Source organism: Streptopelia decaocto, assembly GCF_964273445.1.
Source record: "Streptopelia decaocto genome assembly, chromosome: 15".
NCBI lineage: Eukaryota > Metazoa > Chordata > Aves > Columbiformes > Columbidae > Streptopelia > Streptopelia decaocto.
This window is the reverse complement of record NC_138670.1, coordinates 7,872,602-7,887,208: the sequence shown is the minus strand read 5'-3', so window position 1 is coordinate 7,887,208 and position 14,607 is coordinate 7,872,602. Positions and strand designations below refer to the sequence as shown.

The 14,607-nt window shown below is 42.1% G+C and overlaps 2 protein-coding genes across 2 annotated transcripts in view; both read right to left on the bottom strand.

Annotated features, from left to right (window-relative positions):
- PPIL2 (peptidylprolyl isomerase like 2) overlaps window positions 1-7,264 on the bottom strand; it is a 71,397-nt gene extending 64,133 nt beyond the window's left edge. Inside the window, exons 1-5 of the mRNA XM_082066436.1 lie at window positions 7,131-7,264; window positions 6,992-7,041; window positions 5,919-5,964; window positions 4,964-5,026; window positions 4,744-4,795 (exon numbers count right to left, since the gene is read on the bottom strand). Coding sequence (XP_081922562.1) covers window positions 4,744-4,795; window positions 4,964-5,026; window positions 5,919-5,964; window positions 6,992-7,041; window positions 7,131-7,162 — 243 coding nt within the window. The 5' untranslated portion in view covers window positions 7,163-7,264. The remainder of the gene's footprint in view (window positions 1-4,743; window positions 4,796-4,963; window positions 5,027-5,918; window positions 5,965-6,991; window positions 7,042-7,130) is intronic.
- A 1,567-nt stretch (window positions 7,265-8,831) lies between these two features.
- HIRA (histone cell cycle regulator) overlaps window positions 8,832-14,607 on the bottom strand; it is a 34,652-nt gene continuing 28,876 nt past the window's right edge. Inside the window, exons 22-25 of the mRNA XM_082065894.1 lie at window positions 13,736-13,858; window positions 12,349-12,512; window positions 10,288-10,376; window positions 8,832-9,707 (exon numbers count right to left, since the gene is read on the bottom strand). Of these exons, the coding sequence (XP_081922020.1) occupies window positions 9,591-9,707; window positions 10,288-10,376; window positions 12,349-12,512; window positions 13,736-13,858 (493 nt within the window). The 3' untranslated portion in view covers window positions 8,832-9,590. The remainder of the gene's footprint in view (window positions 9,708-10,287; window positions 10,377-12,348; window positions 12,513-13,735; window positions 13,859-14,607) is intronic.

Here is a 14,607-nt window from a genome sequence, read left to right as displayed (position 1 = left end):
TTTGACAAAAAATGAAGTAACAATAGCGACCAGCATTTGGCAGAAGAATTCGCTAATAAACATATTTAAGGAATGTATTTGAGAAGGACTTTTCCAAAGCTTTGAAATAACAGACTCCATTGCATTTTTTTTCTTTCGAGGGTATGAAGTGATTGGTTTTGAAAGTGCCTGTAATTATTCCAGTAAGCATCAACCAACCTTATTTCAAACAAATTATTAAACAATAGAAAAAGGGCGCTGCTTACGTTCCTAGTGAGCAGTGCTGGAGCGAGGAGTGTTCTGTGCATCTCTGGGGGCTTTCAAAGTGTGGGTCAGACAGGCTACTGCACGCGGCAGGCACCTGTACTGCCACAATTATTTGATCATATTGGTCATAATCTCACCCCAAGGCATTCTCATTTGGTAAATACAGGATTAAGAGTGTGGGAGAACACAAATATTTGTCTTGTACACAGAGCAAAACTTCGAGGAGAGCTCTATTTTTTTAAGAAGGCAAATGTCCTACTGGGAAAAGTCAGAGATTTTCAGCCTTCTGACTCTGAAACGACTCCTAATTTTCCATGTCAGTGGCTGCGACTTCTGCTTTTTTACATGCCACAAATTCCTTTTTATGATTATCTTCAGAGGCAGCCCAAGCAAAAGGCTTTCTCAACCCTTAAAAAAAAATCTCAGAATTTAAAATCTTTCTTCTTTAACCCAGTAAAAAGGTAAAAACCTCATGACACCTGCAAAATAGCTCTCTCTGGCCTGCAGGTCTGGACCCTAACCTTGCATGAGACACAGCACAACACAAATTGTGTTCTGCCTCATTCAGACCAGAAACGCGACCCCTAGTCTCAAACATGCCCCATGCAGCATCTTCAGGCCTCTTAAACTGACTCTTAGGCATATGTTAAGCCAAAGCTAAATTAAATCAACTGAATCCTGTTTGTCCTTCAAGACATACATATGCAACAACTGCACAGCCTCACGTGGCCCTTTCCACGAGGATTGCCTCTCTGGGTTATGCAGGGTCAGCAAACAAACGGATTTTAGTTTGCTCTGAGCCGTGCAGAAAGAATTCACATAGGTGAACCCTCTATATGAGTTTAAAAGTAGATGCACTTAGTCACAAAATTGACTTTGGACCAAGGCCCTAGAAGCAAACATCAGAGATTAACTGACTTTCAGCTGTCCACAAGAACCTAATTCCCACAGAAAAGTGGGTACAAGGGACAAAGACCTTAGCCGCTCCAGATACAGGGGAAGAAAGATATTTGCCAAGGTTACAGAGCCCTGAATGGGGCTGAAGTACAACTGCAATAACCTGGGCTGCCAACAGGAGGTTAGAATGTCACTGAACCAGAGTGGAAAAATAGGTATTTACATCAGAAACATTACAACGCAAAAGAGAAAAATAGCTCAGCCCACACACACCATATCCATGCAAGAAAGAACAATTTCCTTGAAATTGCTGTCAAACGGCACACACTGATACATCATCTGTTCATATCTGAGATTCCAACAAACCAGACATGCTCTGACCACTCTCACTCCTTGGAAAGCGGTGCTGGGGAGCCCAGCTGGCTGGCCTGTGTGGGCCTGCTGGTCACTGCGGTCGCAGCGCCGCCGCATCAAACCTCCTGGCAAGCTTGCAACTATCTGCAAGCCCAAGAAGCCAAAGTGCTGCTCTCAGTAAAAAGGAATGAGCTAATTATGACCTTCCTCTTTATTTTACGCAATTTCAGTGTAAACATAAGCTAGGGCAGTGTCCTGACAAAGCTGCCAATGCCATCTGACAGCCTGTAGCTCGGCTGCAAGGGATGCACTGTTTCTTCCAAAATTCTTGGGGTAGTAATAGAGGTATTTTTACCCCAATGCATTGTTAAAAAGGGGGGAAAAAATCTAAAGTTACTTTCTGGAATAGCTCATGGGAAACTCAATGGTCAATTGTGATTTGTTTCTCCTAAACAGATACTGGAGTCCAAACTGCACCTCAGGTGCACATTTAGAAAAGCAAGTAAAAAAATAAACCGTAAACCATAAACCATAAGGAAGTATAGGGAAGGAAAAAAAATTGAAATATTTTAAACATATCAAAGAATAACTGTGATCTTGGCATTGCAAAATTTCTTTGAAAAGCCTGGTCCAATAGTTCAGGACTTAGAAGAATCAGAGAAGCTGCCTGTAGATCAGTTCACAAACATCCAATTAATAAAAGACAGGCACAGTCCTACCTCCTGGGAGCACTGTAAAGATAAATATATTAATGACTGCAAGGCTCTCCAATTCTCCACTGAGGGGTCTACTTCAGAAATAAGACAGCTAGACAGAATTAGTGAGTACCAAGGGTGCACCGTTAACAACGCCGTTTCCAAGTAGCCTATTGACTTCTCTAAAACATTTGGCCTGTAGCAAACCGTAACAATAGCAGTATAAGCCACAAAGGATTTCATTATTTTTAACTTCAGGACAAAAAAAATTGAAAAATTCTCCAGAGCTTCATCACCAATGACAAATCATCAACCTTTAAAGTAACTTCATAAGGCACCGCACAAAACACAGCATCGCAGCTAATCTGGCTCAGTTCCTTTTTAAACAAACCCAGAGCCTTAAGTCTCTGTAAGTCACCGACTCATTACAGAAAATACACTTTCTTGTTTCCACAATAAGCAAGCTGTACAAGTGACAGAAGTGCACAAATAATGACAGATTAAATAGTGGGCAGTGCAGCCTAGAGATGAACAAGCTCAACTCACTGTCTTCTTCCACCACCCACCTTGCCTTGTCCCAGCACCTCCATCCCCTTCCTGCCCAACAGCATCTTCCCACTCCAAAAACCAGAGCTGGTCCTCTGAGAAACAACCTGACTCCCTTCAGCCCACTCTTCCACCTATAGCTCCACAGGGCTGGATTCAGCAGGGCTGTTTGCTGTTCTGGACAGCAAGCATCTTTTTTTTCCAAGTGGTCTGGAACACCTTTGTCTGCTGGAGGACAGAGCTGTACAGCACAATTCCATCACTGAACACAAGGAAAGAAGAAAGGGCTTCCCAAATGGGGCGATACAGAGGACAAGGGGACACGTGTAGAGGAGAGCGAGAGGTGCACGGCAGATCAACTAGAGACGCACAAGTCTGGGTAAACTAACAGATCTCAAAGTCAGACTTAATTCGAGCATTTCTGGCTCACCAAGGATATTCTGCACCACCTCCTTTTCTCTATATTACACAAGACCACTAGACACATTACACTTCTTATTTAGCATTTACCCAAAGTAATTTTAAACCACATCATGGTTCACAGTCTGAAATGAGAACAGGTGTCATGGAGCTGCTCCGAGTGAAAAAATTGATCTGGCAACACCCCAAAACTCCCAACCAATGCACAGAGCAGCAAGGTGGTGGGAGGCTGGCAAAACCAAGTGAAACATCTGTAATTCCATAACTTATCTACTACATATTGGCCTCTTCATGTGTGAAGAAAGACCTTCAATCTTCTCTCCATCACACAAACACACCTGCAGTTTGCTGTAACTGAAGACATTTGGGTCTCAGACAGCCTGTTTATGTTCAGAGCTTGGAATGCTGCATCTGTATTTAGCTTCTCCTCATATCTCTCTGCTGGAAAAATCTTTACTCAAACACAAGATGTTTCAAAGGTAATGTCATACCAGAAAGCCACCTGCAAAACAACCAACAATCCTGTGCAACGGCTGCCACCTAATGCCTGGGAAAGTAACTGCACTTACTGGAGGACGATAGGAGCTCCAGTAGCTCAAGAAGCAATTTATGTTTAAAATTTTCCTTTATGCCCTCACAAACAACGTACTCTCTTCTAACACAACATAAAAAATAATTCCAACAAGGAAACATCTCCAGTACTTCATATTTATCTGGTGCTTTACAATTTCACACTACTACATAAAGTAATCCTTTCATAAATATCATTTATGCAAAAAAGGGAGGAGAAAAAACACTAAGGCACTGATCATTGTGCAAAATCCCAGACCCGCAGTGAACTATCATGACAGAGACAGGTCAGAAGCTTTCTGAAATATATCATCAAGATAACCCAAAAGAGTTTGCCGTTTAAGCTTACCATTCATATAATCCATTAATCTCTTCAATCTGCATAAAGCCAAATATTCCTTTGGTTAGGAAACATCATTGCAAGCTCAGTCACAGAGGGGAAGGTGAGCTTGCCAGCACCTTGCCCTGTACGGACTGGAATTCTGCTTACACGAGGCAGCAGTACGGAGCCTTCAGCACTGACCGGTCAGGCTCTCTGGGTGTCACCGGCAATGACAAACAAGCTCATATTTCCATTTATACAGATTTTAATTATGCCACATCTGTAAGAAAGGCAAGATACCCTGGGATTCTATATAAATGAACTGCATATTTCCTCTGCCACACTATTGGCAATCCGGTGCAAAGAAAAACAAAATACACTTTCTTCTTTCTTCCATACACACAGTCCAAGGCTGATTATTTTCTACCTCAAAAGATCATCAGCAGGATGACACCGAGGGGATACCAGGTCTCAAATCTAGAAGTCCCCTTTTTTTCAGCACTATAAAGAGATCCCTAACAAATCTGTACACTAATTTCAGCAAAGTCGATCTCACAAATATCATACTTCAAAATGGCACTCTCATTCAACTTCTTTTGCTTTCATTAAGGCATTTTTTCTCCCACACATTAAATAGGAAACTGAATTTAAGGAAAGCAAAGATATCATGGGAATATACCCATCATTACTTACTTCTCCTGTGATGGGATTGGTTCCATATTTCTTTATCCAAGGAACAATGCTCCTAAAAGAGAAAGGATAAGTAATGAGACAAGTCCCATCAAAAACCTCTATTATTTTTTGATTAGCATGAGTATTTTTGTCAATTTGCTAAGGCCAAATGATGATTACACAGCTGTAATCAAGCAGTTTGGCAAGACAAAAGTAAAGCTAAGTAAAAAGAGTAACTTACAGTATGTCAAAGACTGTCCCATCTGGTGTGCAAACTGGGTATTCAAATGGTTGCAGAGACAAACTAGAAGAAAAGTACACATTCTATTTAGCAAAATCAGTTGGAATTTGCGATGACAGAAGCAAATAACATTTTGCTGATTCATTTACAAATTAAAGCCAATGAAAATACTGAGTGGCTGCCAATACCCACTACCTGATTCCACAGAAATTAGGTTAACACAAAATCCATGGAAGAAACTGGTGCAGTTCAGTAACTCGTAGCTGTCGGCACTCACAGCCAGAGAGGCAGATGCTCTAGCGCTCCCCAACCCGCTCCCATTGCCATATCGGGCCCCAACAGCACAAAAGACGGTTCAAGTAGAAACAGTCACTTCTTTGCGCTGAAACATTCAGCATCCCCTGCAGAGGTTCTGCCATAACCCACACAGCTCTCACCCGAGTAGCAGTAGTTTGTAGATACGGATGGTAACTTCTTGAACTATTTGATTTACAGGATTTCTAACCCACCTCTACTAAACTCCCTCTTTCACTCTAGAACTTCGAGCAGTAAACGCTAAACCCCCAAAATGAGCATAAATATTGCTTCGATCTATCTGATCACTGCCTCAGAAAGCAAATTATTGACTAAGCATATTCTGGCTACAGGAAAGTAGATTCGAGTCCCAATTACACAGATTTGAAAGACCAGAATGTACCCGATAATTGTTCTGAATTATTTTTTCACTTGTGTGTTCTTTTAGCCATCAGATTCAGCCTCTGCAGACACCAATAACAGAAGGTACATATATTGTTTTGCTTATTGTATTTTTTTCTTGCTGCGTTACTATCGTAGCAGGCACACATTGATGAAAGTAACAACCCCGGAAGAACACGGCTTCAGTAACAGTTCAATGTCAACCACCTGATGGATAAATGTGTCGTTTAATAATGATAATGTAAAATTTCTGCCTTACCTGCAGTGATCAAATGATAAACGTCTGAAATTAGTTCGTGGAAGGTCTGTTTATGGGAAAAACACAAACCAAACCTTGATTTTAATAAATATATAGTATTTTAGGTAACAAAGAAACACTTGAAAGTTACATTTTGCTACATACATGGTGACAATTTACCGATGACAAAGTGAAATGCACTAAAACTTGCAAAACTGTAACTAAAATCAGACTTGTCCTGCAGAGCACAAGTATCTCCTCAACTGAAATTATACAGTCAAAAAAAAAAACCCAAACAAAATGAAACAACAATGAAAAAACCCAACAATAATAACAACCACAAAATCCAACAATAACAACAACAAACCAGAGCTCTGACAGGCCTACAGCACCAAGTTTAAATTTGATGATGAACAGTTTAACTGCCTTCAAGCACACAGTGAATGGGCGTTAAACCCCAATTTCTGCCGGTCCCAGGTGGATCCGCAGGGCTGGTTTTAGGACCTTCAGTTCCAGAAGGACAGGGAACTGCTGGAGAGAGTCCAGCGCAGGGCAACAAAGATGATGGAGTGGAGCATCTCCCGTGTGAGGAAAGGCTGAGGGAGCTGGAGCTTGGAGAAGAGGAGACTGAGGGGGGACCTCATTAATGTTTACAGATATATAAAGGGTGAGTGTCAGGAGGATGGAGCCAGGCTCTTCTCGGTGACAACCAGTGATAGGACAAGAGGTAATGGGTTAAAACTGGAACACAAAAGGTTCCACTTAAATTTGAGAAGAAACTTCTTCTCAGTGAGGGTGACAGACACTGGCCCAGGCTGCCCAGGGGGGTTGCGGAGTCTCCTTCTCTGCAGACATTCCAACCCGCCTGGACACCTTCCTGTGTAACCTCATCTGGGTGTTCCTGCTCCATGGGGGATTGCACTGGATGAGCTTTCGAGGTCCCTTCCAACCCCTGACATTCTGGGATTCTGTGACCCCCCAGCTGCAGAGCCCGGGGGGTCAGAGGCCAGTTCGGGGGGAGCCCAGGCCCCCCCGCACCCCAGGGGGGTCACCCCACTGGACTTGGGGGTTCACCCCTCACCCCCGCCCCTTACCTGCTTTCTTGCCCCCGTAGAACTGCGTGTACTCCGCGCACGTGATGTACCTGCCGAGACACGGGGGTGAGACACGGGCTCACTCACGGGGGTCCCTCACCGGGGCCGCAGCCCCCCCGCCCCGCCCTCCCCCGCTCACATCTTGTCCTTCTGGTGCTGCCTCTTCCCCATGGCGGCGGCTCAGCTCGGGGCCCCCGGGAACGCGGCTCCTCCGGCTCCGCCGAGCCGCCCGCACCCGGACTCCTGCGGCCGCGGCTCCTTCCGGTGCGAGTGCGGCGGCGAAAGGCCCCGGCGCGGAAACACGGGCGGCGAGCGGCGTTCCGGGGCCAGGCGCCTGCGAGCTGCGCGCCCGCTAAACCCGGGTTTAGTTCAGTTTTTGCCGGAGCTCTTACTGGGTCCTCCCTCACCGGCGCCAGGGCAGGGACGCCCTGAGGGAGTTTTGACGGGTGTTTTGAGCCACGGTGTAGAGAGAACGTCTGATCCTCCCTGGGACCTGCCTCACTTCTCCATCCAAACCATTAATTAATAAAAGCTCGGTTGTTCAAAAGAGCCTGCTCCCACTTCCACGCTGAAAGTGTTCCTCCTTGGGTTTGCTGCAGGCTTCCTTTGATAATGTAACACAGCCTTAAACAGTTTTCAGAGCCTGCATCTGAAAAAAAAAAATGCTGAATATAAGCAGAAAATGCTAAAATATCCAGTTTAAGAAAAACATTCATCTTCATTTAAATAAACTTTGTTGTGTGGAATTTACATGTGAGATTGCCATAGGAAAAAAAAAGTAATCCTGTGTCCGTTGGGTGAATGGCAGTGACAGAACTTTCCAAGAAAAAATGGGTACAAAAACCTATATAGTGTCTAATATGGAGACAGGTCTTCATAAAAAGTATTTCAGCATTTAAATCCTATTAAACAGCATTCATTACAGACTGGTACGAACAGCACAAGGCTGAAGAGAGGATGGCCAGAATCCAAACATCTTGCCTTCTGCAGGAGGAAAGAGCCACCTGCCTCACAGCTTTCACTTATCAAACGTCTCCAAAACAACCCACGCTCGTTTGTTCTTTCCTCGTTAAACCACCATCCCGGCAGCTGCCTACACAGAACCGCCGAGAGTCAAAATCCACAGGAGCTGATAGCCAGACTCCCACGGACTGCACCAGGCTCTGGATCAGACCCACCTTTCCCCAGAACACGGTGTCTATCTCCCATTTTAATCATTTCAGCGGGTTGTTTACCTGCATACACGTGTGCGAGATGAGCACAATCCGCTCTGATCACAGATGTCCCTGCTCGCTGCAGGGGGTTAGTCCCTCCCAAGCCAAACATTCTATGGTTCTATGATTCTGCTTTATGAGGAAGATCATGCCAGTTCCCATGAGCGTGGACTAACTGGCAACAGCACGTGAATCTTCGTCATAGTACAATTTACCTTTTTGGACTATGGGTCAGGGGAGCTTGTGTAGCTCTTCTTATCACCTTCACTTTACCCATCTGGTACACATGAGATTGCCATAGAAAAACAAAAGTAATCCTGTGTCTGTTGGGTGAATGCAGGAGGCAACAAAACCCTCCAAAGGAGGGGGTTTATTGCCTCAAAGATCCTTCCCTCTAGGATCCAGACAACCATGTAACTTTCAGAGGAAAGATCACCCAGTTGGTATTATTTACTTCTAGACGTTTTAACATGATTCAGTCTGCGTTGACATTTCTGGAGGTGCCTGTGCCCTCTGTAATAATTCAATACCATGTTTTTGCTTTTTGTTTTTTAAACCAATGCAATGTTCATTTATTTTTGTACTTACAAAAAGAGTCACCCCATTGTATCCCACCCCCTCCCCCCAAAATGCCTTTTACAAACATTTAAAAATTAAAAACCAGATGATGACATGTTAATTTGGTAGAATTATTTTGAAACATAGCTTTTGTAATTAGAGTTAAATTTCCTACAAGATGACTTTGTAGAGATAGCCTGATTATTGGCCAAATAAAATTCCATATTACAAGTTAGCAAATTCTAGTACAAAAATAGTCCATGTGTTAGAACAGCCTCTTATTATTATTATTATATTCACAGGAAAGAGTCTATTGGCTGCATAATACCTTAATATTTATGAAATTTCTTTTTACGTGGCTCATTCATCTAATTTAGTGTTGAGCCTCAATAAATCCTCAGGCAAAAAACCCTAAACAGGGTTAAATATGCTGTTCAGTGTACTCTGAAGTACTGTGCTTTTCACAGGACATCCAAGAAACCCCACAAACAGTTCTCAGCTAGTTTTGATATTAAAATGAGATCCAGATCCAAAAGGACCCCCCCTGAAGTACAGATCCACAACTTTCCACAGAAACAGAGGCCACAGCTTCGATGGGGAAGTTTCACTTGGGAAACGGTCGAGCTCATCCACTCATTTTCACGAATCCACTCGTGAGCTTCTTTAAAAACTAAAGCGGGTCACTCCTGAAGCTCTGGGACCCTCCCGACTCTGCTCTCTTCAGGAATGTCCCCACTGACCGGGTTCTCGCTCCTCTTCTGTCTCTGGTTAATGCTGTTCAGCAGTTTCTCTCGGACCAGGCCCCGCAGGGAAAATCTGGGGGAATGCTACTTGTCTCTCAAGATGTCTAGCTGCTCTTGATATTCTGTGAAAAGCCTCTGGAATCGGAGGTTCTGTCCAATAACAGGAAGAAGCTCTTTCAATAGTTCTCTCTTTCGTAAACCCTGCACAAAAAAAACACAAAAGCATCCTCAGAATGTATTGCTTGATATCATAAATATATTCCATAGAGCTATTTAAGATTCATGCCTTTTCCTGCCTGGAAAGAGATGTGTATTTTATGTTCTTACTCTGGTTACACGACTCCCAGAATAAAAACTCTCTTTACATTTATATACCTATGAACCCGGTGCAGCCTCTGCACTTACAGACTCCAGGCTCTGAGAAGGGAAGACATTTCGGTGGCATGTCACTATTTCAAAGTTGCCATCTGAACAGTGTGGAGACCCGAACACGCAACTCTGCTCCATCAGTGTGATACTCACAGCAGCACCAGAGCTGAGACTGGGGCAATAAGCCTTTGTTTATGGTTTCACATTAAATAAATACAAGCGCCATGGGAGGAAGCCTGTTTACAAGATTAGAGCGGAGTATGGAAAGGGTTACAGGGTCAGCAAAAATAATTCGTCATTGCTTTTTTGCCACTAAGTTGAACCATATTTTAAGTTCTATTGTCCATGTTCTGTAATTTTCATTACAAGGAAATTCTTCCTTGTTCTTCGTTAAACTATTATCAGGACTTACCATAACTGTTGATTCCCACTGACTTCCAGCTGAGTAATGGACTGGACCCAGTAAATCCTTGCATAATTCTCGCAAACGATATTCAAACCCTGAATATTATCAGAAAACAAAGTCACATTCATAAACATAAACCACTCCACAATGTAACTGACAACATTCAGGAAAGAGTTAAATGTATAACAAAATAAACTTTTTCAGAAATAAACGTGTTTGCCTTTATCATTCTTCTAACAGCAAATCTTTGGAAAGAGAAGATGATTTGTAAAAGATTTATTTTAGAGTTCCAAAGGGTTTTATTTTAAGTTCTTGAACCCAAAAGCACTACTAAAGATGCTGTACAATAGGGAGAAAAGCTGAAGTAGTTACTCCAGTTTGTTTTTAGCTGCCATGATCTCAACCTCACTGTTCCTCCCACATAAAGATATCAGCTTAAAAACAAAACCAAACCCACTGGCAAACTGACACTTCAGCAGCCAGAGAACTAACATAGAAGAGATATCACAAGAGCTGGAAAGCTACAAGATGAAAAGCAGTGAAGGAGAAAAGTTGTTAGCTTGCATTTAATGGCAATATATGAATTAAAAAAAAAAATCAAGTCAGCAGTGGAAAAAAAAACCAAACAAGAATCAGACATCCTTCTGAAACATTACAATACTACTAAAATAGAAGAGACGTGTGAAACCCTTACTGAAAGAGCTTACAACAAAATTAAAAGGGATAAAATTAATACACATGACAGTTTAAAAAAAAAATAATAAAAGTGCACCCAGGTTGGAGGGCAGCTTTACCCACCGAAAATCAGAGCAGGGAATTCCCTTGCAATAACAAAGTAATCCATTTCAGAGTAACTTGTCAGTATAACAGACTGAATGTGTTAATGGCTTTGAATTCATTAAATGTTGAAATCATCATAGGAATAAAGGGTCAACAATAGGATGTGCCATTTTCAAAATGTAGCAGAGCTAGAAAACTAGTGAAACAGTAACACACGTATGGCAAAGCAGAATTTGCAGTGACACCCAGTGTACAGACACAGTGACATCTGCGCAGTGCAACGTGAAACCCCCACACACAATCGAGAGGTTGTCAATTAGCGAAGACTTTTAAAAGTATAACCGTCTCTTCAACATATGAACCATTATGAACATTTTAATTTCAACTTAGGGAGGACAGAGGGAATCAAGAGCAGTTCATCAAGCTCTCTTGTTAAATCAAGTAGGGGTCAAAAGGCAAGAATTAATGAGCTCAATTTTCCTTCTGCCAACACCTAATAGGTGGCCTAACACAAACCATTTTGCTTCCCTCTGAGTAAAATGATTGTGCGTGGTGAGGAATGAGGCTGAATTAATGCAATGGGAACTACTAAATTTGGAATGCAGACAAGCGAAGATACAGAGATCTTTAGAATCCAAGAAGCATGAAGTCATTTGGTTAATCTTATTTAATGTGATTGCATAGATATATATATTCAAATATAAAATACACAAGCAACCTTTCTTGTAGGTTTCTTCCCTCATAGAATTTAACCTATGCAGCTCACCAATACAGGCTGTTGAAATTATAGAATGTAAAAAAAGTATAAAGTGCAAGCAGCACAGGCAGATTCTCTGCGGTTTTACGTGCTCTGGGACAGTGTCAGAGAGTGAGCAACTCTTCCTTTTCACATCAGGCAGCGATCGTCAGCTGGCTGAGGAATGTCACATATTTTACATGGTGTTGCTGATTGCCCTGGAACATCTGTAGCTGCTGCCAGACAATACGTACGATATGCCTGACAGACACAGGACCTCTCTACAGTGCAGTTCCTGCTATCGAGGTCCGCAGATGGCACTATTTCCCCAGACCACAATCTGTTCACAGTCTGTGTGTCTGAGTACTGAGCACTATAGGAGGTAAAAGCACTTCAGCAGTTTGTTTTGGTTTTAAGTAAACACCAAGTCAAGAAGCCAAGTGCTAAAAGAAGAATGTTAAGTGCAGTCGTACAGAGACATGACATGAAGAGAGTGTTTCTTAAAAATCCATCAGAGCTGCACACAGTTAGCACAGCATGGCAGGTCTCACCTTCATTAACCAGGTACCGTGCATAGATAAGGAGCCAGTGGCGATATTCGTGACTGGACTGTAACGTAAGTGCTGCTGCTATCTGGCTCTCCAGGTATGCAAGCGTTGTTTCTTGTTGCACTAAATGAGGCATGGAGAACAATCTTGCAGCTTGCCTTCCTGAACTATGAGACCAAAGAACAATTAACATGCCAGCCACAAAATCAGATACTCGTTTAAGGAATATGTTTTTGTAATATAAGATATTCTACAGTTATCTTTCAGAGGCACACAGTGCTTCCAGAGCTCAAGCTTTTAATGACGAAGGCAGCACTTGATGGCAAACTGCCTTCTCCATCACTGGACCATTTACAAGTATCAAGGTCCATGGAGGGTTTTCTGCTCCTGTTCCTTTTCTCTTCCTTTCATCTGTCCTCTGTTTTAAAACACACGCTTTTCAGTGACCAAGTGCTCCTAAATGTTTACAGGAAATTAAGATGACTGCCTTTACCTTCCTTTGCCCCTCACAGGTGAAAGACACAAAACAAAGACAAGATAAAGTTAGCCTGAAGCATTTTAAGGATTTCTTTTAAATATATGCATTGTCATAAGAAAGCTAATTGGAAAAAAAGTAGCAAATCACTTCCTTTCTGAGAAAAATGCTAATTCTTCAGTTTGGTATTTTCTCTCTCTCTCTCAGTGTTGTTTGTTTGGATTTCAAATGTATTTCCCAATTAATTCCCCTTTCTTTCCCAAGAGAACAGCAAAAACAAAAAAAAATCATACAGCTCTTTACAGTTTTTCTCCTTAAAAAAACCACCCAAACCAAACACAGATGTGAAGGACAAAAAGAGCAGAGAAATCTGCCTGGGAAATGTAATTCAAATCCAGGTGAGGATGGGCTACTAAATTACCTACAGGAGTCTGCTCCAGCTCACACAATTCCCTGATATTTTCAGATGTTAAACATATGCATTAGATGACTAATCACTCATCTTTCTAAAAGACTTGATTAAATAGATCCCTTGAGGACAACTGAACTACTCAAAATTTGTAGGCCTACTCCAAAGCTGGTAAACTAAAAATTAAAATGTAAAGTGTAAGAAGTTCAGTTTAGCTAATCACAGCATTACATGTACAGAATGGACAAATATATTACACACCCAACAAAGAGCAGCCTTAAAATTAAGTTTAGAGCATGCTTTCTTATTCCCCAAACAATCTCAAAATAACATTAAGATAAACTATAAATCTGCACAGGTTTAAAAAAAAAAAACACTGTATGAGCTACTGATAATTGTCATTCCCATAAACATCTTACGAATCAACTCACTGATTCAAGCACATGAATAAATAATAGGAAAAAGAAGACAAACGTGCTGATCAAATGAAGCAATTAAGTGCGTACTTAGATGTTCGTCCCTGTATTACAGCTAAGGGCCCCGAACACTGCATGGCTTCTTGGGATGGTAAACTATTCCTGAAGTCTGCACATTGTGCTAGAGAGTCCTGTTTGTCAGAAACAAGATTCCTGAAAAAAAGGAAACAAACCAAAATCAAGTTTAAGGAGAGCAGGCAGCGATACCAGGGGATCCGGGTCTGTTCTTCCTAAAAGCTCAACTTGTATTTCACAGATAGCAAAAAACTCATCACCGAGGTGCTCAGGAATCCCACAGATGCCAACTGTTCCCACTCTGTGTCCAAATTCTGCTTGTCCTGTCACAGAAATGTTCCTCCCACCCACAACATTAATTGTATAATATAATTTAGCATTGGTTTGAAGGAAATGAGCTTTCTACTTATGTTACATCTAATAAGAAGTTGCCCCAGAGTGAAGACTGGAATGAACACAGGTAATGACTTTCTTATTAAGAACTGGATTTTTCCTCATGTCAGGTCCCCCCACCCACCAGAGAAGTCCTCACAGATCACATATGTTGACAGCCTTTCCCATACATTGCAGCTCTTCCTGCATAGGGAGGGGGCTGATAGTTCCAGCTGCATTCCCACCCCTCAGCAAGGATATCATTTTCACTGGTTTGAGATACCAAGGGAATCAGTGGCTCAACCTGACGCTAAGTTTAGATCTCCAGACCGCTCAGAGGTAAAATGGCACAAATATTTTAAACACCCTTTCCTGCTTTATCATGTCTAAATTTGTATGATGACTAAAGGGATTGCTCTTTTATATATTTCCAAAGCTGTGGTACAAACCAAGAAATGACAGTAAATTCAGAATTATGGCTGAGCGCCTGTCCTCTGCTCTTTGTCGACTGAGAA